This window comes from Cyclopterus lumpus, chromosome 8, assembly GCF_009769545.1.
Source record: "Cyclopterus lumpus isolate fCycLum1 chromosome 8, fCycLum1.pri, whole genome shotgun sequence".
NCBI lineage: Eukaryota > Metazoa > Chordata > Actinopteri > Perciformes > Cyclopteridae > Cyclopterus > Cyclopterus lumpus.
In genome coordinates, this window is record NC_046973.1 from 11,438,723 (window position 1) to 11,464,171 (window position 25,449).

A 25,449-nucleotide genomic window follows, 5' to 3' on the forward strand; every position below is an offset into this window, starting at 1 on the left:
ATCACACTGCTCAGCTTCACCGAGAAAGTGTATTCTAAGCTGCTGGAAAGGAGGCTACAACAGATGACCGAACCTCAAATGCATATACTGTCCTTTGAACAGTGGACTAGTTATTTACCCTTGCAGGTCTGTTGGTGGGGTCATGAGAGTTTCCCATCCAGTCTACATGTGTTTTGTCGACTTGGGAGAAAGCTTATGATGCTGTCCCCCGTAGAGTCCTATTTCTAAATTTCTAAACTGAGCCGGAGGGCACAGATCTCAATTTACCAGTCCGTCTACCTTGGTCATGAACTTTGGTTGGTGACCAAATATCTGCAAACAATAAGATTGCAGATATAAGTGGCTGGAATGAGCTTCCTTCGTAAAGTGGCTGGGCTGGAACATTTTATTACAATTGTGTTATATATTTATTTGTTTTATTGATGAAAATTCCTTTGTTCAAATAGGCCACCCCGTAAATGATTTGGTAACAAACTATAGGAAAATAGTCTGGCATATCTAAAATAATGAACAATTAATGACTAGCCAATTCTCCTGAAATTGTAGTTTAATCTCTTAAATTACAATTTCTTCAGCATTATTCAACAATTGACACCTCAAAAGTTTTGATAAATATCCTCATGTTCTCCATAAATGTCCAGAGTTGGTTCATCCAATAGCTGGGTTACAATTTCATGAACAGCTTCATCATCACTGGTTTCTTTTTCTCCCTCAGGAACATAACCGTTGCAGTATTCTGGCTCCTCATAGTCATCACTGTCCTCTTCTTCTGCTCTCCCTGCTTCCTCTTTGAGTTTCTTCCATGTGTCTGTTGGGTTAACGTTCTCGTAGACATCGTCCTGGTCCTCATACTTGTTATTGTCATAATCGTTGCTGAGTCTGACAGCCACTGCAACACAAGCACAAACACAAGCAATAGGACTAAATGTCTCATAGATGTCAGAGAGAACTCTTCACAAGCATTCAAACACATAAACATGAAACATGAACAGTGACAGGTCCGCCCTATTCACACGGGACTGGTGTTACCCGGGACCTCATGTGATTAAAACAATTCTCATGGATAAGATGTCATGACTCTGCGTGAAGAAAACAAAAAAACAAATATGACCCCTGAAATCACTGGGATGCCAAATCAAACTGCACTAATAATTACGGGCATAGCAGTCAAGTCAAGCAAAGATTCCATCAAAAATGACCAACTATATTCTTTACCAGTGAAGAATTATGGAGGCTACCTTGGCAATTAGAAATTAAGGTTTTGACAGCATTTTGTGTCCAAATTCAAGACGCTCATCTTGATACACAGCTGGGAGACCCATTCACACAGGCACATAAATAGGTATATATAATCTAAAATTCACATTTTATATAAATATAGACATCATCTTGGGGAGGATGTAAAATACAGACTTTGCTTATCCAGGGCCAATGCGTTACATTAAACTATAAACTATTAATACTAGTCCCATGCGAATAAGGTTTATTATTTTCATGTAATTGGCTGCTGGTCACTGTGAGCACGCACATTGACTTTGGGCGAGGGCAACAGGCGGATCGGCTCGTCTCTTTCTCTTGCAGACCAGACAGACCACCACCAAAACCAGCAGGAGCAGCAGCGGACCCACGACAGCTACTGACGAAACCAGCGGCAACAGAGACACTAGGAGAGGAACACTTCAACAGTTAATGGCATTAATAAATCACCTCTATGAACACATTAACTGCCATCTTGTCAGAGAAGAAACTTTTGAGCTTCCTGTTAGTTATTCGTAGAGGAGGTCCCTGGTCAAGAACCGGCTTTAAGGACCTCAAGCATGACAACATGAAAGCATAACATGGGCTTGCTCTAGTTGTTGGGGATGTCAGGGTCCAGACCAGGCTTTTTGAGGATGGTGTGACTGAGGCGAGTTTGAGAATGGGGAATTGAGATGCATAACAAGTTGAGATGAACAGTTATGTGCTTAGTGGTATGTTCATGTGTGGTAAATGTGAGACATTATGTCAAATGTTTAAACTGTGTGTAACTTCCTACTTCTAACAGAAGTGGCTGACCAGAAAACCTTGTTTCATGTGTGCAACAGAAGTGACCAATGTTACAAAAGACAGCCATCTTCTTAAAGAACGACTGCTAGAGTTGCAAACTAGGTCGATAAGAGACATAAACTGTATGCAGTAGCTATGTGTAAATGCAAGTTAAGTACTATAGCCTGTCCAATACAAACAAAGTCTGATCAAATGCTTGGTTTTTGATAATGCTATATGGGAGGTTAAAAAAACAATACATCTGATGGGCCAATGGGAATTGTTTTTAACATGATATAACATAACATAATTAAACTTGATTTCAGGACATTTGAAAATAAAAAAAAATGCATCTCAAACGAGGTAATGACACTGGGCCGCTAAACAGCTAAAATATACAATCTGCCATAATATAATATTGACCAACATATATCAGCCTGGTTGATTAATTGTAGATGTATTTATAATATGGATTGATATCCAAGTTGCAACAACATAAACAGAACAGCTCTTACAGTAATGTATATAATAATGGGGGGCAACATTATCATAGGACTTCTATACAATGTAGATATTGGTTATAATGTTTGTTGGTGTAAGTACATTATTACTCATGGTGATGGTGGTGAGGATGCCAATAATAATATCACAGCTCCTAATATTATCATAATTATATGGTCTTCTCTCTCCATGTCACTTCTCAGCCCACATTTCCTTGTTCTCATATTTGCCTGAAGGAGGTCCAGACTTTTAGAGTGTAAATTGCAGTTACTGCTGGAGATGGAGACCGGAGATATGTGTTTTTTTTTTTTTACCAATGATAGCTATATAAATGAACTGAGACTGTGAGAGAACTGTGGATGAATCCACCGGGTATGAAGAGATGGCCAGTTTGACCACACCCTCGATCTTGTTCTTGCATATGGCATTGACATTGAGCATTTGGAGGTCTTCCCACAGAACCATTACCACTACCTCATAACTTTTGAGTTCATACTACCGGAGTGTACACCGTTAGTCAAAAGTTTCTACACCAGATGTCTAACTTACAGTGCTGTAGCTAAAGTGATTCCTTCTGCAATTGATTCAATACCACGTCTTAATGTGACGGAGGACTCCTGTGCTAACTTTAGTCCATCCCAGATTGATCATCTGGTCGGTTGTGCTAGAGGCTCACTGAAAATGACACTAGACTCGATAGCCCCTCTGAAGAAGAAGACGGTGAGGCAAAGGAGGTTTGCTCCCTGGTATCACCCTCAGACCTGCAAAGCTTGAAAAGCATATGGCGTTCTACCAATTTGGAAGAATCGCTGTTAGTTTGGCGAGATGGTCTTAAAACATATTCGAAGGGCCTCCGTAATGCCAGAGCAGCCTATTACTCATCAGTAATAGAGAAAAATAAGAACAACCCCAGGTTTCTCTCTACCACTGTAGCCAGGCTGACAGAGAGTCGTGTATTCCTATAGACCTCAGTAGTAATGACTTCATTAACTTCTTCAATGAAAAGATTCTAACTATTAGAGGCAAGATTGATGATCTCTTGCCCTCAACCAGTGCTGATCTTTCCTCAAGTGAAGTGGCCTTGGAAACGGCTGTATACCCTGGTGTATACTTGGATGGCTTTTTTCTCCCATCAACCTTGACCAATTGTCTTCAACTGTTCCTACTTCTAAACCTTCTACCTGTCTCTTGGACCCCATCCCGACGAGGCTGCTTAAAGGTTTTGCCTTTAATTGGCACCTCTCTGTTGGATATTATCAATGTGTCTTTACTAACAGGCCATGTACCACATTCCTTCAAAGTAGCTGTAATTAAACCTCTCCTGAAGAAGCCCACTCTTGATCCAGAGGTGTTGGCTAACTACAGAGACCTTCTCTAACCCTTCCTCTCTAAGATCCTTGAGAAAGTAGTCGCAAATCAGTTGTGTGACTTTCTACATCATAGTAGTTTATTTGTGGAGTTTCAGTCAGGATTTAGAAAACACCACAGCACAGAGATAGCAATGGGGAAAATGATTAATGACCTTCTAATTGCATCAGATAAAGTACTCATCTCTGTACTTGTTTTGTCAGACCTTAGTGCTACGACTTCGACTACAGAGACTAGATCAATCGATTGGCAATAAAGGTACTGCAAAACTGGTTTAAATTATATTTATCAGATGTATCTCAATTTGTATAAGTAACCAATGAAGAAAACTAAGAAAATAGATCACATTACTCCTGTATTAGCTGCTCTCCACTGGCCTGTAAAATCAAGAATCACATTTAAAATTCTTCTCCTCACCGACAAAGCCTTGATTGGTGATGCACCATCATATCTTAAGGAGCTTGTAGTACCATATCGCCCCACTAGAGAGCTGCGCTCACTAAATGTGAGGCCACTTGTGGTTCCTAGAGTCCTAAAAAGTAGGATGGGAGCCAGAGCCTTCAGTTATCAAGCTCCTCTTTTATGGAACCAGCTTCCACTTTCAGTCCGGGAGGCAGACACAGTCACCTCATTTAAGAGTAGACTTAAGACTTTCCTCTTTAACAATGCTTATAGTAGGGCTGAATCAGGTCTGCCCTGGTCCAGCCCTTAGATATGCTCGTGGCAGCAGGGTGTGGTTAGGCTCAGCTGCAAATTGGGTGGAGCGGGGATGTGGTTCAGGGAACAGTGCCGGAATGATGTCTAATCAGCCTCAGCTGGGGTTAATCTGTCGGTGTGTGTGTCTCTCCCCATTAAGGAGCAGTAGCTACAGAGAAGCAGGAGAGAAGCGAGAAGCGAGAGGCAGGGTCATGCGGTATGTGCGCTGCGGTGACGCAAGGTTGTCCGACACTGCAGATGTGGAGGGGGAACCGGCGGAGCCTCCTGTGGAGACTCCACCGGGTCCCGAGTTTCACTCCATGGAAGATTTTCCACTCGAGCAGTCTCGGGACGATACTCTACGCTCAGCGTTTGACCAGGTGATAAGAATTGATGGTCAGCTGGTGCGCCCTGACGCAATGCAGTCATACCCGCACTTTTCATTGATTAGAGACAGGCTGTATAGAGTGAGCCATGACGCTTAGACAGGGCAGGAAAACACCCAGTTGCTGGTGCCGAAAAGCCACCAGGAAATAATTTTCCAGGCGGCTCACTATAACCCGATGGCTGGTCACATGGGATATGATAAAACACTAGACCGGATAATGACCCGATTTTATTGGCTGGGCATCCGGGCGGATGTGTGCCCTGCCCAGAGTGTCAATCGGTAAACCCCCCGGCCATTCCGAGGGCGCCTTTGCATCCTCTGCCATTAATGGAGGTTCCTTTCGAGCGAATCGCCATGGACCTCATCGGGCCATATTGCTTTGTGTTAGTCTGACCTATTGTGTCACATTATATTTTAATAAAACGTTTTGTGAACTACGACCAGCCGTGTTACTGCCTCTGTTCAGTAACGGAAGAAAACGTTACAATGCTGCTATAGGCTTATAGGCTGCTGGGGGGACGTTTTAGGTTACACTGAGGATACAAAGGATACAAAATAAACTGAATTGAATTGACTAGAGTACAGGCTACTCAAACTCTAACCCTGTGAGTGTTGATAGCATTATAACCAGGCTGTGCTTTGCATAGTGGGTAAACGATGCATGTTAATAAGTCATTACAACCCGTAGTGTCTGATGGTAAATGGACCTGTACTTGTATAGCACTTGTCTTGTCTTCAGACCACTCAAAGCGTGTTCACACTCCTAGACATCATTCACACCCATTCATACACTGATGGCAGTAACTACCATGCAAGGTGCCCATCAGGACTAACTAACATTCACACACAAATTCACACACCGTAGGCACAGATATGGGAGCAATTTGGGGTTTAATGTCTTGCAGTTTTAATGGAAATCCCTGTCTGTCAATAAGTGGTTGTGCTGCTGATTTAGCTATCCACAGTAAGCAGTGGCCTATATCAATCCGATTTTGTCCCTAAAATATAGCAGTGTTTAGTTTCTACACTCTACTTACTTTTAATGATGACAGGAATGGAGGCTGTCATGGTGGAAGTGAATTTCCGTGCAGACAGCGTGACTTCATACACACAGCTGTAGTCCCCCAGGTGCTCATATTCGGCCACAGGGAAGTCAAAGGAGGCCGAGCCGGTGAATGCTTGCTTGGTGTTGGTGAGGCCGGAGCCAGATGAGATGAGAGAGAACTCACCCCCAGGATAATGGGAGAAAATGGAGCAGGTGAAAACAAAGCTGTAACCCCTGGTGACCTCGGCACCCTCTGGGCCCCAGACCAGCCCTCCGTTAGGAGACGCCAGGGAGATGCTGGGCTGCTGGAGCGGCACTGAGTGCAAAAGAGACAAACATTTTATTTGGTTGGGTTTAGGAAAACATTGTGAAATACTTCTGTTAGGTTTAGGCAACACAACTACCAAGTTAGATCTAGGAAAAGGTCTTATGGACTTTGGAGTATGCAATTGACGTGTCAAAAAAATCAACATTGACTTCTATTCTATATCATTTTTTGTATGAATAGCTATAAAGGCTGGATGAGACCAGCCTTTACTGTAAGTTATGAATAATCAAGTTATGAATTCTTTGTCACTTTCTGACCCGCCTGCCAGAACCTGTGTGTTGTGGCTGGGGCGTGGTTAGGCTCAGCTGCGGAGGGGAGTGGGGGAGTGGCTCAGGGAACAGGTGCCAGGAAGAGGCCTGATTGGCCTCAGCTGCAGGTGATTGTGTTTCTCTTCCCTATATTAGGTTTGTGTGCTTATCCTTTGGTGCTGTGGGGGTATATCCATAGGAATGTGACAAGAGCTTGTTACACTGGGATTTTCTAGTTAGCTTCCTAAACCCAAGAATAAATACTATGCAGCCACCACTGGAATCTAAATGAATAGCCTAATCTTTATCTGCAACTGGGCAGATAGCCCAGTGTTATGAAAAATGAATAGACATGCAAAAAAGACAAAGAAAACTTTGCAGCATTTCAATATTGATTTAGAATGTCAACATTATGAACACAGCTTAAAAATAATCTGTGCAATCAGTACCCTCCTTCCTTTTTTTTGATTATTTTTGGTATTGCTATTCTTTATTATGCTATTTCATTTAATTAATTTGTCTTACCAGCAACAGAGAGTCTGACAGAGTCACTTAAGGGAGAGCTGAAGTCCCGACTTGAAACCCTTATCTGATACTGACACTTGTATGAGCCTTCGTTTCCAAAATTCACTTGCAATATGTTGAAAGTAGCCGAGTTGGTACTTGATGTTTGGGTCTTTCTGAATGAGCCTGAGGTCTGCTGCAGAATGAATGTTCCACCTAAATGCTGAGTTGAGATAGAACAAGTGATTCCGGCGTCCTGACCCCAGGTTACCTCCCCGACAGGACTCATGGAGATGCTGGGCTTTAAAAGGCTCACTGAAAAGAAATAACACAATCTCAGCCTGGCCCCACCCATCTTGAGCCACAAAAATAAATAAAAAAGTATAACAAAATTATAGTAATAATATTAATTATATTGATAAACTATATAATATATATATGTTCCATTAGATTTTATATATATATATATGTATATGTGATTTATATTATACAATATTTATATTTTATTAGAATATATTCATATTTATATTGTATATTTACATTAGATGGTATTTATATATCACATTATACTGATTATTATATGATATATATATATATATATATATATTGATATACTGAATTGTATGAATAAGATGTTCTTATTATGTCAGTGTTGGAATACATGTTAAATATTTAACTTCAAAGTAGAAATGCGTGTTTGATACTTTTTTTGAATGAATCATGCTGGGATGTTTGCTGAAATTGATTGGATGGCCCTACCAAAAGAAAATTCCACCAGCCGCCACTGATAAGGACCCAGACGCAATACGACAGAGACAGAATAGAGTGAGTGGAGAGCAAAGCTTTATTCAGGCAGAACACACCACAGGAAACAGTCAATGAGCTGATTAGGTGAGTGTGAGGTAGAGTGGCAGGAGAGAGCAGGGAAGCTGAACTGGGAAGTAACTATTCCTGACAAAAAACGGAGATTAACAGTTTTGGGAAATACTTAAGAAACACAAAAAATAAGTTTATTTCCAAACATGTTGAAAAAGGAATGATCAAGTTGAGGGAATGGATTGTTTACTTACCAGCAACAGAGAGTCTGACAGAGTCACTTAAGGGGGAGCTGAAGTCCCGACTTGAAACCCTTATCTGATACTGACACTTGTATGAGCCTTCGTTTCCAAAATTCACTTGCAAAATGTTGAAAGTAGCCGAGTTGGTACTTGATGTTTGGGTCTTTCTGAATGAGCCTGAGGTCTGCTGCAGAATGAATGTTCCACCTAAATGCTTAGTTGAGATAGAACAAGTGATTCCGGCGTCCTGACCCCAGGTTACCTCCCCGACAGGACTCATGGAGATGCTGGGCTTTGAGAGGCTCACTGAAAAGAAATAACACAATCTCAGCCTGGCCCCACCCATCTTGAGCCACAAAAATAAATAAAAAAGTATAACAAAATTATAGTAATAATATTAATTATATTGATAAACTATATAATATATATATGTTCCATTAGATTTTATATATATATGTATATGTGATTTATATTATACAATATTTATATTTTATTAGAATATATTCATATTTATATTGTATATTTACATTAGATGGTATTTATATATCACATCATACTGATTATTATATGATATATATATATATATATATATATATATATATATATATATATATATATATATATATATATATATATTGATATACTGACTTGTATGAATAAGATGTCCTTATTATGTCAGTGTTGGAATACATGTTAAATATTTAACTTCAAAGTAGAAATGCGTGTTTGATACTTTTTTTTAATGAATCATGCTGGGATGTTTGCAAGTGAAAATATTTATGCTTTTAACTTTCACTTTGATAATACAATAAGCTAAAAGTAGGTGTAGGTCAGCCAGTATGATAGGTTAATTTAAACAGAATGTTGTGGAACGTTGTGTATCTTAACTACGGTGGGAGCAGTGTTATTGGGGGCAATAGTTCCTGGTAGTTTCTCCCAAGGCAAAGTGGTCTTGGGGGAAGGGCCAGACTTAGAGCAATTCACTGACTGTATTCAAATTGGCCAGAAAAGCCTTGCCCGGAAGAGTGATAACACACACAGGGCTTGACCGGGCACAGCCCTAAAAGACTACATGGAGCCACCGCCCTGTGGGTCCACCGGGATAGGCATTGGACTGAGGCTGGGTATCACACTGAGTATCACACTGCTCAGCTTCACCGAGAAAGTGTATTCTAAGCTGCTGGAAAGGAGGCTACAACAGATGACCGAACCTCAAATGCATATACTGTCCTTTGAACAGTGGACTAGTTATTTACCCTTGCAGGTCTGTTGGTGGGGTCATGAGAGTTTCCCATCCAGTCTACATGTGTTTTGTCGACTTGGGAGAAAGCTTATGATGCTGTCCCCCGTAGAGTCCTATTTCTAAATTTCTAAACTGAGCCGGAGGGCACAGATCTCAATTTACCAGTCCGTCTACCTTGGTCATGAACTTTGGTTGGTGACCAAATATCTGCAAACAATAAGATTGCAGATATAAGTGGCTGGAATGAGCTTCCTTCGTAAAGTGGCTGGGCTGGAACATTTTATTACAATTGTGTTATATATTTATTTGTTTTATTGATGAAAATTCCTTTGTTCAAATAGGCCACCCCGTAAATGATTTGGTAACAAACTATAGGAAAATAGTCTGGCATATCTAAAATAATGAACAATTAATGACTAGCCAATTCTCCTGAAATTGTAGTTTAATCTCTTAAATTACAATTTCTTCAGCATTATTCAACAATTGACACCTCAAAAGTTTTGATAAATATCCTCATGTTCTCCATAAATGTCCAGAGTTGGTTCATCCAATAGCTGGGTTACAATTTCATGAACAGCTTCATCATCACTGGTTTCTTTTTCTCCCTCAGGAACATAACCGTTGCAGTATTCTGGCTCCTCATAGTCATCACTGTCCTCTTCTTCTGCTCTCCCTGCTTCCTCTTTGAGTTTCTTCCATGTGTCTGTTGGGTTAACGTTCTCGTAGACATCGTCCTGGTCCTCATACTTGTTATTGTCATAATCGTTGCTGAGTCTGACAGCCACTGCAACACAAGCACAAACACAAGCAATAGGACTAAATGTCTCATAGATGTCAGAGAGAACTCTTCACAAGCATTCAAACACATAAACATGAAACATGAACAGTGACAGGTCCGCCCTATTCACACGGGACTGGTGTTACCCGGGACCTCATGTGATTAAAACAATTCTCATGGATAAGATGTCATGACTCTGCGTGAAGAAAACAAAAAAACAAATATGACCCCTGAAATCACTGGGATGCCAAATCAAACTGCACTAATAATTACGGGCATAGCAGTCAAGTCAAGCAAAGATTCCATCAAAAATGACCAACTATATTCTTTACCAGTGAAGAATTATGGAGGCTACCTTGGCAATTAGAAATTAAGGTTTTGACAGCATTTTGTGTCCAAATTCAAGACGCTCATCTTGATACACAGCTGGGAGACCCATTCACACAGGCACATAAATAGGTATATATAATCTAAAATTCACATTTTATATAAATATAGACATCATCTTGGGGAGGATGTAAAATACAGACTTTGCTTATCCAGGGCCAATGCGTTACATTAAACTATAAACTATTAATACTAGTCCCATGCGAATAAGGTTTATTATTTTCATGTAATTGGCTGCTGGTCACTGTGAGCACGCACATTGACTTTGGGCGAGGGCAACAGGCGGATCGGCTCGTCTCTTTCTCTTGCAGACCAGACAGACCACCACCAAAACCAGCAGGAGCAGCAGCGGACCCACGACAGCTACTGACGAAACCAGCGGCAACAGAGACACTAGGAGAGGAACACTTCAACAGTTAATGGCATTAATAAATCACCTCTATGAACACATTAACTGCCATCTTGTCAGAGAAGAAACTTTTGAGCTTCCTGTTAGTTATTCGTAGAGGAGGTCCCTGGTCAAGAACCGGCTTTAAGGACCTCAAGCATGACAACATGAAAGCATAACATGGGCTTGCTCTAGTTGTTGGGGATGTCAGGGTCCAGACCAGGCTTTTTGAGGATGGTGTGACTGAGGCGAGTTTGAGAATGGGGAATTGAGATGCATAACAAGTTGAGATGAACAGTTATGTGCTTAGTGGTATGTTCATGTGTGGTAAATGTGAGACATTATGTCAAATGTTTAAACTGTGTGTAACTTCCTACTTCTAACAGAAGTGGCTGACCAGAAAACCTTGTTTCATGTGTGCAACAGAAGTGACCAATGTTACAAAAGACAGCCATCTTCTTAAAGAACGACTGCTAGAGTTGCAAACTAGGTCGATAAGAGACATAAACTGTATGCAGTAGCTATGTGTAAATGCAAGTTAAGTACTATAGCCTGTCCAATACAAACAAAGTCTGATCAAATGCTTGGTTTTTGATAATGCTATATGGGAGGTTAAAAAAACAATACATCTGATGGGCCAATGGGAATTGTTTTTAACATGATATAACATAACATAATTAAACTTGATTTCAGGACATTTGAAAATAAAAAAAAATGCATCTCAAACGAGGTAATGACACTGGGCCGCTAAACAGCTAAAATATACAATCTGCCATAATATAATATTGACCAACATATATCAGCCTGGTTGATTAATTGTAGATGTATTTATAATATGGATTGATATCCAAGTTGCAACAACATAAACAGAACAGCTCTTACAGTAATGTATATAATAATGGGGGGCAACATTATCATAGGACTTCTATACAATGTAGATATTGGTTATAATGTTTGTTGGTGTAAGTACATTATTACTCATGGTGATGGTGGTGAGGATGCCAATAATAATATCACAGCTCCTAATATTATCATAATTATATGGTCTTCTCTCTCCATGTCACTTCTCAGCCCACATTTCCTTGTTCTCATATTTGCCTGAAGGAGGTCCAGACTTTTAGAGTGTAAATTGCAGTTACTGCTGGAGATGGAGACCGGAGATATGTGTTTTTTTTTTTTTTACCAATGATAGCTATATAAATGAACTGAGACTGTGAGAGAACTGTGGATGAATCCACCGGGTATGAAGAGATGGCCAGTTTGACCACACCCTCGATCTTGTTCTTGCATATGGCATTGACATTGAGCATTTGGAGGTCTTCCCACAGAACCATTACCACTACCTCATAACTTTTGAGTTCATACTACCGGAGTGTACACCGTTAGTCAAAAGTTTCTACACCAGATGTCTAACTTACAGTGCTGTAGCTAAAGTGATTCCTTCTGCAATTGATTCAATACCACGTCTTAATGTGACGGAGGACTCCTGTGCTAACTTTAGTCCATCCCAGATTGATCATCTGGTCGGTTGTGCTAGAGGCTCACTGAAAATGACACTAGACTCGATAGCCCCTCTGAAGAAGAAGACGGTGAGGCAAAGGAGGTTTGCTCCCTGGTATCACCCTCAGACCTGCAAAGCTTGAAAAGCATATGGCGTTCTACCAATTTGGAAGAATCGCTGTTAGTTTGGCGAGATGGTCTTAAAACATATTCGAAGGGCCTCCGTAATGCCAGAGCAGCCTATTACTCATCAGTAATAGAGAAAAATAAGAACAACCCCAGGTTTCTCTCTACCACTGTAGCCAGGCTGACAGAGAGTCGTGTATTCCTATAGACCTCAGTAGTAATGACTTCATTAACTTCTTCAATGAAAAGATTCTAACTATTAGAGGCAAGATTGATGATCTCTTGCCCTCAACCAGTGCTGATCTTTCCTCAAGTGAAGTGGCCTTGGAAACGGCTGTATACCCTGGTGTATACTTGGATGGCTTTTTTCTCCCATCAACCTTGACCAATTGTCTTCAACTGTTCCTACTTCTAAACCTTCTACCTGTCTCTTGGACCCCATCCCGACGAGGCTGCTTAAAGGTTTTGCCTTTAATTGGCACCTCTCTGTTGGATATTATCAATGTGTCTTTACTAACAGGCCATGTACCACATTCCTTCAAAGTAGCTGTAATTAAACCTCTCCTGAAGAAGCCCACTCTTGATCCAGAGGTGTTGGCTAACTACAGAGACCTTCTCTAACCCTTCCTCTCTAAGATCCTTGAGAAAGTAGTCGCAAATCAGTTGTGTGACTTTCTACATCATAGTAGTTTATTTGTGGAGTTTCAGTCAGGATTTAGAAAACACCACAGCACAGAGATAGCAATGGGGAAAATGATTAATGACCTTCTAATTGCATCAGATAAAGTACTCATCTCTGTACTTGTTTTGTCAGACCTTAGTGCTACGACTTCGACTACAGAGACTAGATCAATCGATTGGCAATAAAGGTACTGCAAAACTGGTTTAAATTATATTTATCAGATGTATCTCAATTTGTATAAGTAACCAATGAAGAAAACTAAGAAAATAGATCACATTACTCCTGTATTAGCTGCTCTCCACTGGCCTGTAAAATCAAGAATCACATTTAAAATTCTTCTCCTCACCGACAAAGCCTTGATTGGTGATGCACCATCATATCTTAAGGAGCTTGTAGTACCATATCGCCCCACTAGAGAGCTGCGCTCACTAAATGTGAGGCCACTTGTGGTTCCTAGAGTCCTAAAAAGTAGGATGGGAGCCAGAGCCTTCAGTTATCAAGCTCCTCTTTTATGGAACCAGCTTCCACTTTCAGTCCGGGAGGCAGACACAGTCACCTCATTTAAGAGTAGACTTAAGACTTTCCTCTTTAACAATGCTTATAGTAGGGCTGAATCAGGTCTGCCCTGGTCCAGCCCTTAGATATGCTCGTGGCAGCAGGGTGTGGTTAGGCTCAGCTGCAAATTGGGTGGAGCGGGGATGTGGTTCAGGGAACAGTGCCGGAATGATGTCTAATCAGCCTCAGCTGGGGTTAATCTGTCGGTGTGTGTGTCTCTCCCCATTAAGGAGCAGTAGCTACAGAGAAGCAGGAGAGAAGCGAGAAGCGAGAGGCAGGGTCATGCGGTATGTGCGCTGCGGTGACGCAAGGTTGTCCGACACTGCAGATGTGGAGGGGGAACCGGCGGAGCCTCCTGTGGAGACTCCACCGGGTCCCGAGTTTCACTCCATGGAAGATTTTCCACTCGAGCAGTCTCGGGACGATACTCTACGCTCAGCGTTTGACCAGGTGATAAGAATTGATGGTCAGCTGGTGCGCCCTGACGCAATGCAGTCATACCCGCACTTTTCATTGATTAGAGACAGGCTGTATAGAGTGAGCCATGACGCTTAGACAGGGCAGGAAAACACCCAGTTGCTGGTGCCGAAAAGCCACCAGGAAATAATTTTCCAGGCGGCTCACTATAACCCGATGGCTGGTCACATGGGATATGATAAAACACTAGACCGGATAATGACCCGATTTTATTGGCTGGGCATCCGGGCGGATGTGTGCCCTGCCCAGAGTGTCAATCGGTAAACCCCCCGGCCATTCCGAGGGCGCCTTTGCATCCTCTGCCATTAATGGAGGTTCCTTTCGAGCGAATCGCCATGGACCTCATCGGGCCATATTGCTTTGTGTTAGTCTGACCTATTGTGTCACATTATATTTTAATAAAACGTTTTGTGAACTACGACCAGCCGTGTTACTGCCTCTGTTCAGTAACGGAAGAAAACGTTACAATGCTGCTATAGGCTTATAGGCTGCTGGGGGGACGTTTTAGGTTACACTGAGGATACAAAGGATACAAAATAAACTGAATTGAATTGACTAGAGTACAGGCTACTCAAACTCTAACCCTGTGAGTGTTGATAGCATTATAACCAGGCTGTGCTTTGCATAGTGGGTAAACGATGCATGTTAATAAGTCATTACAACCCGTAGTGTCTGATGGTAAATGGACCTGTACTTGTATAGCACTTGTCTTGTCTTCAGACCACTCAAAGCGTGTTCACACTCCTAGACATCATTCACACCCATTCATACACTGATGGCAGTAACTACCATGCAAGGTGCCCATCAGGACTAACTAACATTCACACACAAATTCACACACCGTAGGCACAGATATGGGAGCAATTTGGGGTTTAATGTCTTGCAGTTTTAATGGAAATCCCTGTCTGTCAATAAGTGGTTGTGCTGCTGATTTAGCTATCCACAGTAAGCAGTGGCCTATATCAATCCGATTTTGTCCCTAAAATATAGCAGTGTTTAGTTTCTACACTCTACTTACTTTTAATGATGACAGGAATGGAGGCTGTCATGGTGGAAGTGAATTTCCGTGCAGACAGCGTGACTTCATACACACAGCTGTAGTCCCCCAGGTGCTCATATTCGGCCACAGGGAAGTCAAAGGAGGCCGAGCCGGTGAATGCTTGCTTGGTGTTGGTGAGGCCGGAGCCAGATGAGATGAGAGAGAACTCACCCCCAGGATAATGGGAGAAAATGGAGCAGGTGAAAACAAAGCTGTAACCCCTGGTGACCTCGGCACCCTCTGGGCCCCAGACCAGCCCTCCGTTAGGAGACGCCAGGGAGATGCTGGGCTGCTGGAGCGGCACTGAGTGCAAAAGAGACAAACATTTTATTTGGTTGGGTTTAGGAAAACATTGTGAAATACTTCTGTTAGGTTTAGGCAACACAACTACCAAGTTAGATCTAGGAAAAGGTCTTATGGACTTTGGAGTATGCAATTGACGTGTCAAAAAAATCAACATTGACTTCTATTCTATATCATTTTTTGTATGAATAGCTATAAAGGCTGGATGAGACCAGCCTTTACTGTAAGTTATGAATAATCAAGTTATGAATTCTTTGTCACTTTCTGACCCGCCTGCCAGAACCTGTGTGTTGTGGCTGGGGCGTGGTTAGGCTCAGCTGCGGAGGGGAGTGGGGGAGTGGCTCAGGGAACAGGTGCCAGGAAGAGGCCTGATTGGCCTCAGCTGCAGGTGATTGTGTTTCTCTTCCCTATATTAGGTTTGTGTGCTTATCCTTTGGTGCTGTGGGGGTATATCCATAGGAATGTGACAAGAGCTTGTTACACTGGGATTTTCTAGTTAGCTTCCTAAACCCAAGAATAAATACTATGCAGCCACCACTGGAATCTAAATGAATAGCCTAATCTTTATCTGCAACTGGGCAGATAGCCCAGTGTTATGAAAAATGAATAGACATGCAAAAAAGACAAAGAAAACTTTGCAGCATTTCAATATTGATTTAGAATGTCAACATTATGAACACAGCTTAAAAATAATCTGTGCAATCAGTACCCTCCTTCCTTTTTTTTGATTATTTTTGGTATTGCTATTCTTTATTATGCTATTTCATTTAATTAATTTGTCTTACCAGCAACAGAGAGTCTGACAGAGTCACTTAAGGGAGAGCTGAAGTCCCGACTTGAAACCCTTATCTGATACTGACACTTGTATGAGCCTTCGTTTCCAAAATTCACTTGCAATATGTTGAAAGTAGCCGAGTTGGTACTTGATGTTTGGGTCTTTCTGAATGAGCCTGAGGTCTGCTGCAGAATGAATGTTCCACCTAAATGCTGAGTTGAGATAGAACAAGTGATTCCGGCGTCCTGACCCCAGGTTACCTCCCCGACAGGACTCATGGAGATGCTGGGCTTTAAAAGGCTCACTGAAAAGAAATAACACAATCTCAGCCTGGCCCCACCCATCTTGAGCCACAAAAATAAATAAAAAAGTATAACAAAATTATAGTAATAATATTAATTATATTGATAAACTATATAATATATATATGTTCCATTAGATTTTATATATATATATATGTATATGTGATTTATATTATACAATATTTATATTTTATTAGAATATATTCATATTTATATTGTATATTTACATTAGATGGTATTTATATATCACATTATACTGATTATTATATGATATATATATATATATATATATATATATATATTGATATACTGAATTGTATGAATAAGATGTTCTTATTATGTCAGTGTTGGAATACATGTTAAATATTTAACTTCAAAGTAGAAATGCGTGTTTGATACTTTTTTTGAATGAATCATGCTGGGATGTTTGCTGAAATTGATTGGATGGCCCTACCAAAAGAAAATTCCACCAGCCGCCACTGATAAGGACCCAGACGCAATACGACAGAGACAGAATAGAGTGAGTGGAGAGCAAAGCTTTATTCAGGCAGAACACACCACAGGAAACAGTCAATGAGCTGATTAGGTGAGTGTGAGGTAGAGTGGCAGGAGAGAGCAGGGAAGCTGAACTGGGAAGTAACTATTCCTGACAAAAAACGGAGATTAACAGTTTTGGGAAATACTTAAGAAACACAAAAAATAAGTTTATTTCCAAACATGTTGAAAAAGGAATGATCAAGTTGAGGGAATGGATTGTTTACTTACCAGCAACAGAGAGTCTGACAGAGTCACTTAAGGGGGAGCTGAAGTCCCGACTTGAAACCCTTATCTGATACTGACACTTGTATGAGCCTTCGTTTCCAAAATTCACTTGCAAAATGTTGAAAGTAGCCGAGTTGGTACTTGATGTTTGGGTCTTTCTGAATGAGCCTGAGGTATGCTGCAGAATGAATGTTCCACCTAAATGCTTAGTTGAGATAGAACAAGTGATTCCGGCGTCCTGACCCCAGGTTACCTCCCCGACAGGACTCATGGAGATGCTGGGCTTTGAGAGGCTCACTGAAAAGAAATAACACAATCTCAGCCTGGCCCCACCCATCTTGAGCCACAAAAATAAATAAAAAAGTATAACAAAATTATAGTAATAATATTAATTATATTGATAAACTATATAATATATATATGTTCCATTAGATTTTATATATATATGTATATGTGATTTATATTATACAATATTTATATTTTATTAGAATATATTCATATTTATATTGTATATTTACATTAGATGGTATTTATATATCACATCATACTGATTATTATATGATATATATATATATATATATATATATATATATATATATATATTGATATACTGACTTGTATGAATAAGATGTCCTTATTATGTCAGTGTTGGAATACATGTTAAATATTTAACTTCAAAGTAGAAATGCGTGTTTGATACTTTTTTTTAATGAATCATGCTGGGATGTTTGCTGAAATTGATTGGATGGCCCTACCAAAAGAAAATTCCACCAGCCGCCACTGATAAGGACCCAGACGCAATACGACAGAGACAGAATAGAGTGAGTGGAGAGCAAAGCTTTATTCAGGCAGAACACACCACAGGAAACAGTCAATGAGCTGATTAGGTGAGTGTGAGGTAGAGTGGCAGGAGAGAGCAGGGAAGCTGAACTGGGAAGTAACTATTCCTGACAAAAAACGGAGATTAACAGTTTTGGGAAATACTTAAGAAACACAAAAAATAAGTTTATTTCCAAACATGTTGAAAAAGGAATGATCAAGTTGAGGGAATGGATTGTTTACTTACCAGCAACAGAGAGTCTGACAGAGTCACTTAAGGGGGAGCTGAAGTCTCGACTTGAAACCCTTATCTAATACAGACACTTGCATGAGCCTTCGTTTCCAAAATTCACTTGCAAGATGTTGAAAATAGGCAGGTTGGTATTTGATGTTTGGGTCTTTCTGAATGAGCCTGAGGTCTGCTGCAGAATTAATGTATTTTTAGCAGTACATGGCTTTATGGATGACAACAATGTTTGGTTTTTCGGCCTGTGAGTCCACCATTTTGGTTCGTACTAAGATATCTCATAAACTTTGGTAGAGGTGATTCTTCATGGTTCTCCCCTGAATTCATCTCTAGCGCCACCTTGAGCTAGGCATTTAAATTGTTTTATTAAATGTCTTGTCAACTATTTGATGGCTTGCCATACAATTTGTGAACATTTGCTCACCAGACATCTAGCTGACTTTGAGAAAATAATTCCAACATGTTTCTCACCTGAACAGATCACACCAGCGTCCTCATGGTCTCAGAGTGATGAATGAGAGGTACCTTTCAGAGAGGTTTTAGTTCGCTTTTGGACTAATGAAACATCCGATGAATTTCAGATGCACACACTATAAAATGTAACACTTCAAAAGCCTTCTCGGTCTGGCTAATAAAATGCATATCTATTGCCTCCACACTTTTTTCAACACGGCAACAGCTGCTGACAGAGCTAACAGTGTTAACATGAGTGGCAACCGGAGAGTGGTAACAACACTTCTGCGACGACGATGACGTCGGTCGGGACGACGTTATCTCAACGTGATTTGACAGAAATACGGGAAATGAGCACAACCTCACAGCGTTTTATGTCGTAGTGGCATGTAATGTGTCAAAATTACTCATGAGCACAACGGAAACAATGCCGATGGAGCAAGTAATTTATGATCCTTTGTCGTGGTGTGCACTCAACTTAAAAAGCGTCCACATTAATATGAAACACTACTGGTTGGTGGCAGTAGAGGTGGATGAATCAAACAAACACAGGATTTTCTACCATGTTCACTTTCAACCATGTTGATGAGTTGATACGTTAGTGGTGATTGTGATGGAGTGCTTACATTTTATGCACTTAATTCAACCATGATGTTTTGCCTAATTTGATAGGCCCTTTCGAACAAATTGAGGGTAGTTGGCTCTGTTGGTTACAGGAGAATTGGGCAAACTGTTCTCAATTCAGATGGAAAGGGAGCTTATTGAATACTTAGAAAAAGTCAGAGGATATTTACTTTGGTAAATGGACTATTCTTGTATTGCGCTTTTCCGGCCACTCAAAGCACTTTAACACCACATGTCATCATTCACCCATTCACACCCAATCATACACTGAATGCAGGGGCTACCATGTAAGGTGCTACCTGCCCATCAGGCCTCTAACGAACCGTTCATACCCATTTATACACACCAGGCACAGCCTAGGAATTGAACAGCCAATCCACTGATTGAAGGACGATCCTCATCTACCACTGAACCACAGTCACCCATCTATCTCCGGCAGATTAAAGACCGCTGGCAGACCAGATAGCGCGAACAGTATTGAAGTGAAATGGTTGGAAAACTCAACAAAACTCTAACTGGTTCACTGCCATTTTTTTTAACACGCACCCGTCCGTCCGCAAGCCAGAAGCCACTAGCTTTAATTGTGAAACGAGTGTAGGTTGTTGGTTGTAGGTTGTAGGTTGTTTTTTTAACAACCATGTCATGCAGTAGTACAAATGTCAAACCATTGACATCTGGAATATAGATTAAATGCGGGTGAGCACAGTCCATACAGCAAATAGAGTTGTAGCCAGACAGGGTTTCAAACATATTGGGTTCCTCCGGTGCACACCGGGACACTTGGAGGGTTTCCTCTGAGGACCAGCAGCCTATCCCATCAGCTGGATTTACACCTTCCACTTAGGAAAGTGGGAGGTGTGTCAGGAAGAAAAGGAAAACGGCCTTTCTGACAGACACACCCATGAAGAAAGACCCGGAGGAGGAGAAAGAGAATGCACAAAAAGTTGATGTTTTTTTCAATCATATGTGTGCTTTGCATTACTCACACAGACAGTATATCAAACACTCACAAATAAAAAAGTTAATGTTTAATTTATGGGGTGTTAATCCGCTCTTAAATTCTATTTGCATGTTGCAGGGTGTGGTTACCAGAGCTTTACCAAGTGATGCATCCAAACCCAAATCATAACCCACAACAACTAGAGCTGTTAAAATATACATAAAACGTCACATTTATTCAAAGGTTTTCTCGCCCGAATATCTCATAAACTTTGGTAGAGATGATTCTTCATGGTTCTCCCCTGGATCCACCTCTAGCGCCACCTTGAGCTAGGCATTTAAATTGTTTTATTAAATGTCTTGTCCTTGCCATACAATAGTTGACAAGATGCCACCTTGGCATCTTCCATGTCCCAATTATCCTCACAGACTGTTCCCCAACTGTTCTCATAATAGAGTTCAACTCTTCCAGAGCACAAGATAGACCCAGCCAATCTGATCGGCATGCCTGGGCACAGAAGACAAATCATTGCAGGGGATGTTGTCATTTGGTCATCCAAACATTAGGAGGAATTTATGTACTTTGCATCACTCCAGCAGACAGTAAATCAAACACTTAAAAAAAGTTTAATTTATGGGTTGTTATTCCGCTCTTCAATTCTATTAGCAGGGTGTGGTTACCAGAGCTTTACCAAGTGATGCATCCAAACCCAAATCATAACCCACAACAACTGGAGCTGTTAAAATATGCATAAAAGGTCAATCAAAGGTTTTCTCACCTGAACAGACCACACCAGCATCCTCCTCGTGTCCACAGTCGTGTATCCCAAATCCTGTGTGCCGACACTCAGTTAGAGACCTTTCAGTTCCTGAACAGCCCACGTCATCTAGCCAGATGTCACCGGTTCCTTGACCAAACTGGGACGACCCAGGAGCACTCAGTGCCGTACCACAGTTCAACTGTCTGCACACTACATTAGCATCCTCTAAGTCCCACCCGTCATCACATACTGTTCCCCAGAAACCGTTGTAAGATATTTCAACTCTTCCAGAGCAACTTGTAGATCCAGACGTGACTAATCTGATCTGAGCATCTATCAGAAACACAAAACACAAACTTAACAAATATAGTAAATCTTAAGTTATTTACAAAGAATATAAACTGAACACTTTTAGATTGTATCCATCACACCCTAGAACTGACTGACCTGCAGCAGGTGAAGTTGAGGTCAAGAGAAAAGAGACTATAGAGAGAAGAGAAAAATGGTATGGCTCATTACATTCAGCAAGCTGAAAAGTTTATTTAAAAAGTTCCTTTCGTTGTGTTTTAGATTCCCTTGAAAATTCAAATAAAGTGAAGGAGCTTTAAACTGAGAATTTAGTCTTAAGAGACTTAAGAGATTTGGGAATATATCTTACCAATGGCCAAATAGCGAAGGTTTCTCTGTTGTATGATCCCCATGGCTGAAATATTTATCAGTGACAGAACAGACAACAGAAAACTGAAGTTAAAACCGCGAAGCACAAAAAAATCCTTCCTGGAAAGCTTCCTCTTTATTTTCCGACGTTTCTTTCAGATAAAACTAAAACTCAGAAATTGTAGCATTCCGTAGCTGATAGAGAACATATGAACCATTAGCCCACACTGGCTCTAAAAGAAACCTTAGAAAGTATTGTAGTATAGCAGTAGTAGTAGTAGTATATTATCAATCAGTATGACGTTTACTTGCATATTAAATGAAATATAATTCCTTCAAACCAACGTTAACACTTTGGATTATGTAAAACATCTAATGTATAATCATATATCATGTTGTTAATAACATTTTGTATTATTATTTTCAATCTGCAAAGTAAGTATTAACTAGGTGTAGCGCTGTGGAAAAAGTAGATCATTAAAACAAGTTGGTTCTTAATAATATAATATGAAATAACTCGGTAAGGTAATTAACCTGAAAGTAATTTAGTTTAGTAAGTGGTTACATTTGGTAACCACTTACTTTATTCATCCCAAGGAGGGAATTTGTTTAGCAGCAGCAAAATTAAATAATAAAGAAAATGCAAAGTATATACAGTGAATATAAGTTTATGTTGGAATGGGGAGGAAGTCAGTACAACGACTATGGTGAAAAGACATTCAAAACTGGTGAACTTTTATTTTCTTCTGTGACGACCCTCTCACTTTGCAGCTGGGTCCCTGGCCTAAGAAGGCTTCCTGGTGGGAGGAGCTCCGAGAGGGCATAAAAGGCGGCACCAAGGGGCGTGTCTCTCTCTCTCTCTCTCTCTCTCTCTCTCTCTCTCTCTCTCTCTCTCTCTCTCTCTCTCTCTCTCTCTCTCTCTCTCTCTCTCTCTCTCTCTCTCTCTCTCTCTCTCTCTCTCTCTCTCTCTCTCTCTCTCTCTCTCTCTCTCTCTCTCTCTCTCTCTCTCTCTCGAGGATGCTACCACTTAGCAGAGCCTGCTGCACCAGCCTTGTCCTGTGCTGCTTGGAGCTTTTTGGGTTGTTGTGGAAATAAACAGGTTGCGTTTTGTGAGATCAGTGTGTGGCCTCCCTTTTTGTTACTAGCCGTGAGCTAGGTGGTAACAAATGGGGGCTCGTCCAGGATCGTGTGAAAGGTATGTGTGTTAAAGGGAGTATTCCACACAGGTCTTTTGGGTAGATTAGGTTTCTGACCAGCTGTAGTTGTCCAGGCTTGTGAGTAGTTTGGAACCCTTTTCCTGGTAGGCATAAGCAGTGAGGGGCACCAGCTGTCTCTCATTGACCCTTTATTTTGTTTGTTTGTTATTTTTGTGCAGCAAGTGGTTAGAGCAGTTGCTCGGGGGCACTTCCATAACTGTCTAGGTGATTTTCAGCTTGCTGAGGGTTAACCGGGTTACTGGGCTTTGTGCTTAATCCATCCTGCCACTAGCCTGCACGAAGACTAGGGATGAGTTAGGAAGTTAGACCTGGTTAGGCAGTTAGTCAGGGGAGTTGGGTTCCTTATTTGCAGCAGCCTGTCGGACAATTTGTTTTTGTTTTGGTGGAAAGGTTTTGTTGTGGGTGAGCTGGGAAAATGGCTTCCATTGAAGACTTTGTGCTGGCTCCTGATGAGGGTTTGCTAGATTCTTTCAAAAAAGATGAGCTCTCGAAATTGGCGGACCACTATGGTATTGAACTTAATAAAAAGTTGAATAAAGCTGAGATGTTGGTCACCTTGAAGGGTCACTTGTTGGAGGAAAAAGTGTTGTCCGTTGTGAGTGAGCCAAGGCAAGTCTCCAAAGTGGCTGACGGGGTTGGGTTAACGTTTGAGCAGCAAAGGCAAATTATGCAAGAGGAACATAGGAATATTATGGAGCTTGAAAGAGTAAGGCAAGAGGCACGTCTCCAGGAGGCTGAATTTGCCCATGCTCAGGTAAGACAACAGTTGGAGTTGGAGCGATATAAACTGGAGCTTATAAGTGAAGGAAAGCTTAAGGCAGATCAACACAAGGGAGAGCCGTTATCGTTTGATGTTTCTGTTAACTTAAGGTTGGTTCCTAAGTTTAATGAAAGGGACCCTGACATTTTCGTTGTTTTGTTCGAACGTTTAGCAAATGCTCGGAAGTGGTCAGATGCTGAGTGTACTCTCTTGCTGCAGTGTGTGCTTACTGGCAAGGCCCAAGAGGCTTTTTCAGCCATGAGTGTTACTGACAGTGGTAGCTACCAATTGGTCAAAGCTGCTGTACTTAGGATTTATGAGTTGGTACCAGAAGCTTATCGACAGCGGTTCCGGTCACTTAAAAAAGAAAAGCAATCTCACGTTGAGTTTGCGCGTGATCTAACTACTCATTTTAGTCGCTGGTGTGCTGCTGCACAGATAGATACGAAGGAGGACCTTGAGGGATTGATTTTGCTTGAACAGTTCAAGAATGCTCTGCCTGACCGTGTGGTTACCTACATTCAGGAAAGGGATGTCAGCAAGGTTACGGATGTGGCTAGATTGGCAGACGAGTTTGTCTTGACGCATAAAGGATTTTTTGGTGAGAGCTGTGGTCGTGGAGAACTTGGCTACCGAGAGCCTATGAGGGGAGTTAACTCCAGTAAGCCTTGGCCCGAAGGGGCAAATACATTTGCAGTTAAAGCAGACCGGGGCAGAATGGACCCCAATCGTGTCTGTAATTATTGTTTTGGCAAGGGTCATTGGCGAAATGAATGTCCAGTGTTAAAAAAAAGGTTAAAGCCGGGGTGGTTACCAGCAAAATCGTCTGGGGCGGCTGTGTCTTTGCGTGGGAAAGAAAGAGATCGTGCCATGGCTGCTGTGCGGGCGCACACAAAGCCTTCTTCAGAGACCGTACAAATTGTTCTGCCCTCTAGTGTGAGACTTGCTGTGCTGCAGACTGCCCATGATGGTGTTGCAGGTCATTTGGGGGTAAGGAAAACCTATGATAGGGTGAAGCGACACTTTTACTGGCCTCTTATGAAAAGAGACATTTCTGGTTTCATTAAAACTTGCCACGTTTGTCAGCTGACGGGAAAACCAAATAAGAAGATAGGGCTTGCTCCTTTGTATCCCATTCCAGTTGCTGACCAGCCATTTGAACATCTGATCATTGACTGTGTTGGTCCCTTGCCACGCTCTAAAGCTGGTAGTAACTTCTTATTCACGGTGATGTGTCAGACTACACGTTATCCAGCTGCATATCCTCTCAGAAACATTACCACTAAGTCTGTTGTAAAGGCGCTGACTCGGTTTATATCTATTTTTGGCATCCCAAAAATAATTCAATCTGATCAGGGGTCTAACTTCAGTTCAAAGTTGTTCGCAGAAGTGTTAAAACAGTTAAATATTGAACATTGTCAGTCCAGCGCCTACCATCCCCAGAGCCAAGGGGCTCTAGAAAGATTTCACCAGACGTTGAAGTCCCTCCTCTGT

General features: G+C 41.2%; 1 protein-coding gene across 1 annotated transcript; it reads right to left on the minus strand.

The window, feature by feature from the left end:
- Positions 1 to 458: 458 nt before the first annotated feature.
- LOC117735597 (leukocyte immunoglobulin-like receptor subfamily B member 3A) lies at positions 459 to 22,036 on the minus strand. Its single transcript, XM_034540302.1, has 10 exons — positions 21,980 to 22,036; positions 21,769 to 21,804; positions 21,340 to 21,654; positions 17,482 to 17,775; positions 16,425 to 16,718; positions 8,174 to 8,467; positions 7,125 to 7,418; positions 6,016 to 6,339; positions 1,529 to 1,663; positions 459 to 889 (listed from the first exon to the last, which is right to left on the minus strand). The coding sequence occupies exons 1-10, from the start codon at positions 22,020 to 22,022 to the stop codon at positions 597 to 599; spliced, it is 2,322 nt and encodes a 773-aa protein (XP_034396193.1). The 5' UTR covers positions 22,023 to 22,036; the 3' UTR covers positions 459 to 596.
- Between the last annotated feature and the right edge of the window lie 3,413 nt (positions 22,037 to 25,449).

Coding starts and splice junctions, on each gene's coding strand:
- LOC117735597 (XM_034540302.1), bottom strand. CDS start 22,022: ATGGGGATCATACAACAGAGAAACCTTCGCTATTTGGCCATTG. Junction 6,340..7,124: donor TGTCAGACTCTCTGTTGCTG/GTAAGACAAATT, acceptor TTTTGCACTCAG/TGCCGCTCCAGCAGCCCAGC. Junction 1,664..6,015: donor CATTCCTGTCATCATTAAAA/GTAAGTAGAGTG, acceptor TTCCTCTCCTAG/TGTCTCTGTTGCCGCTGGTT.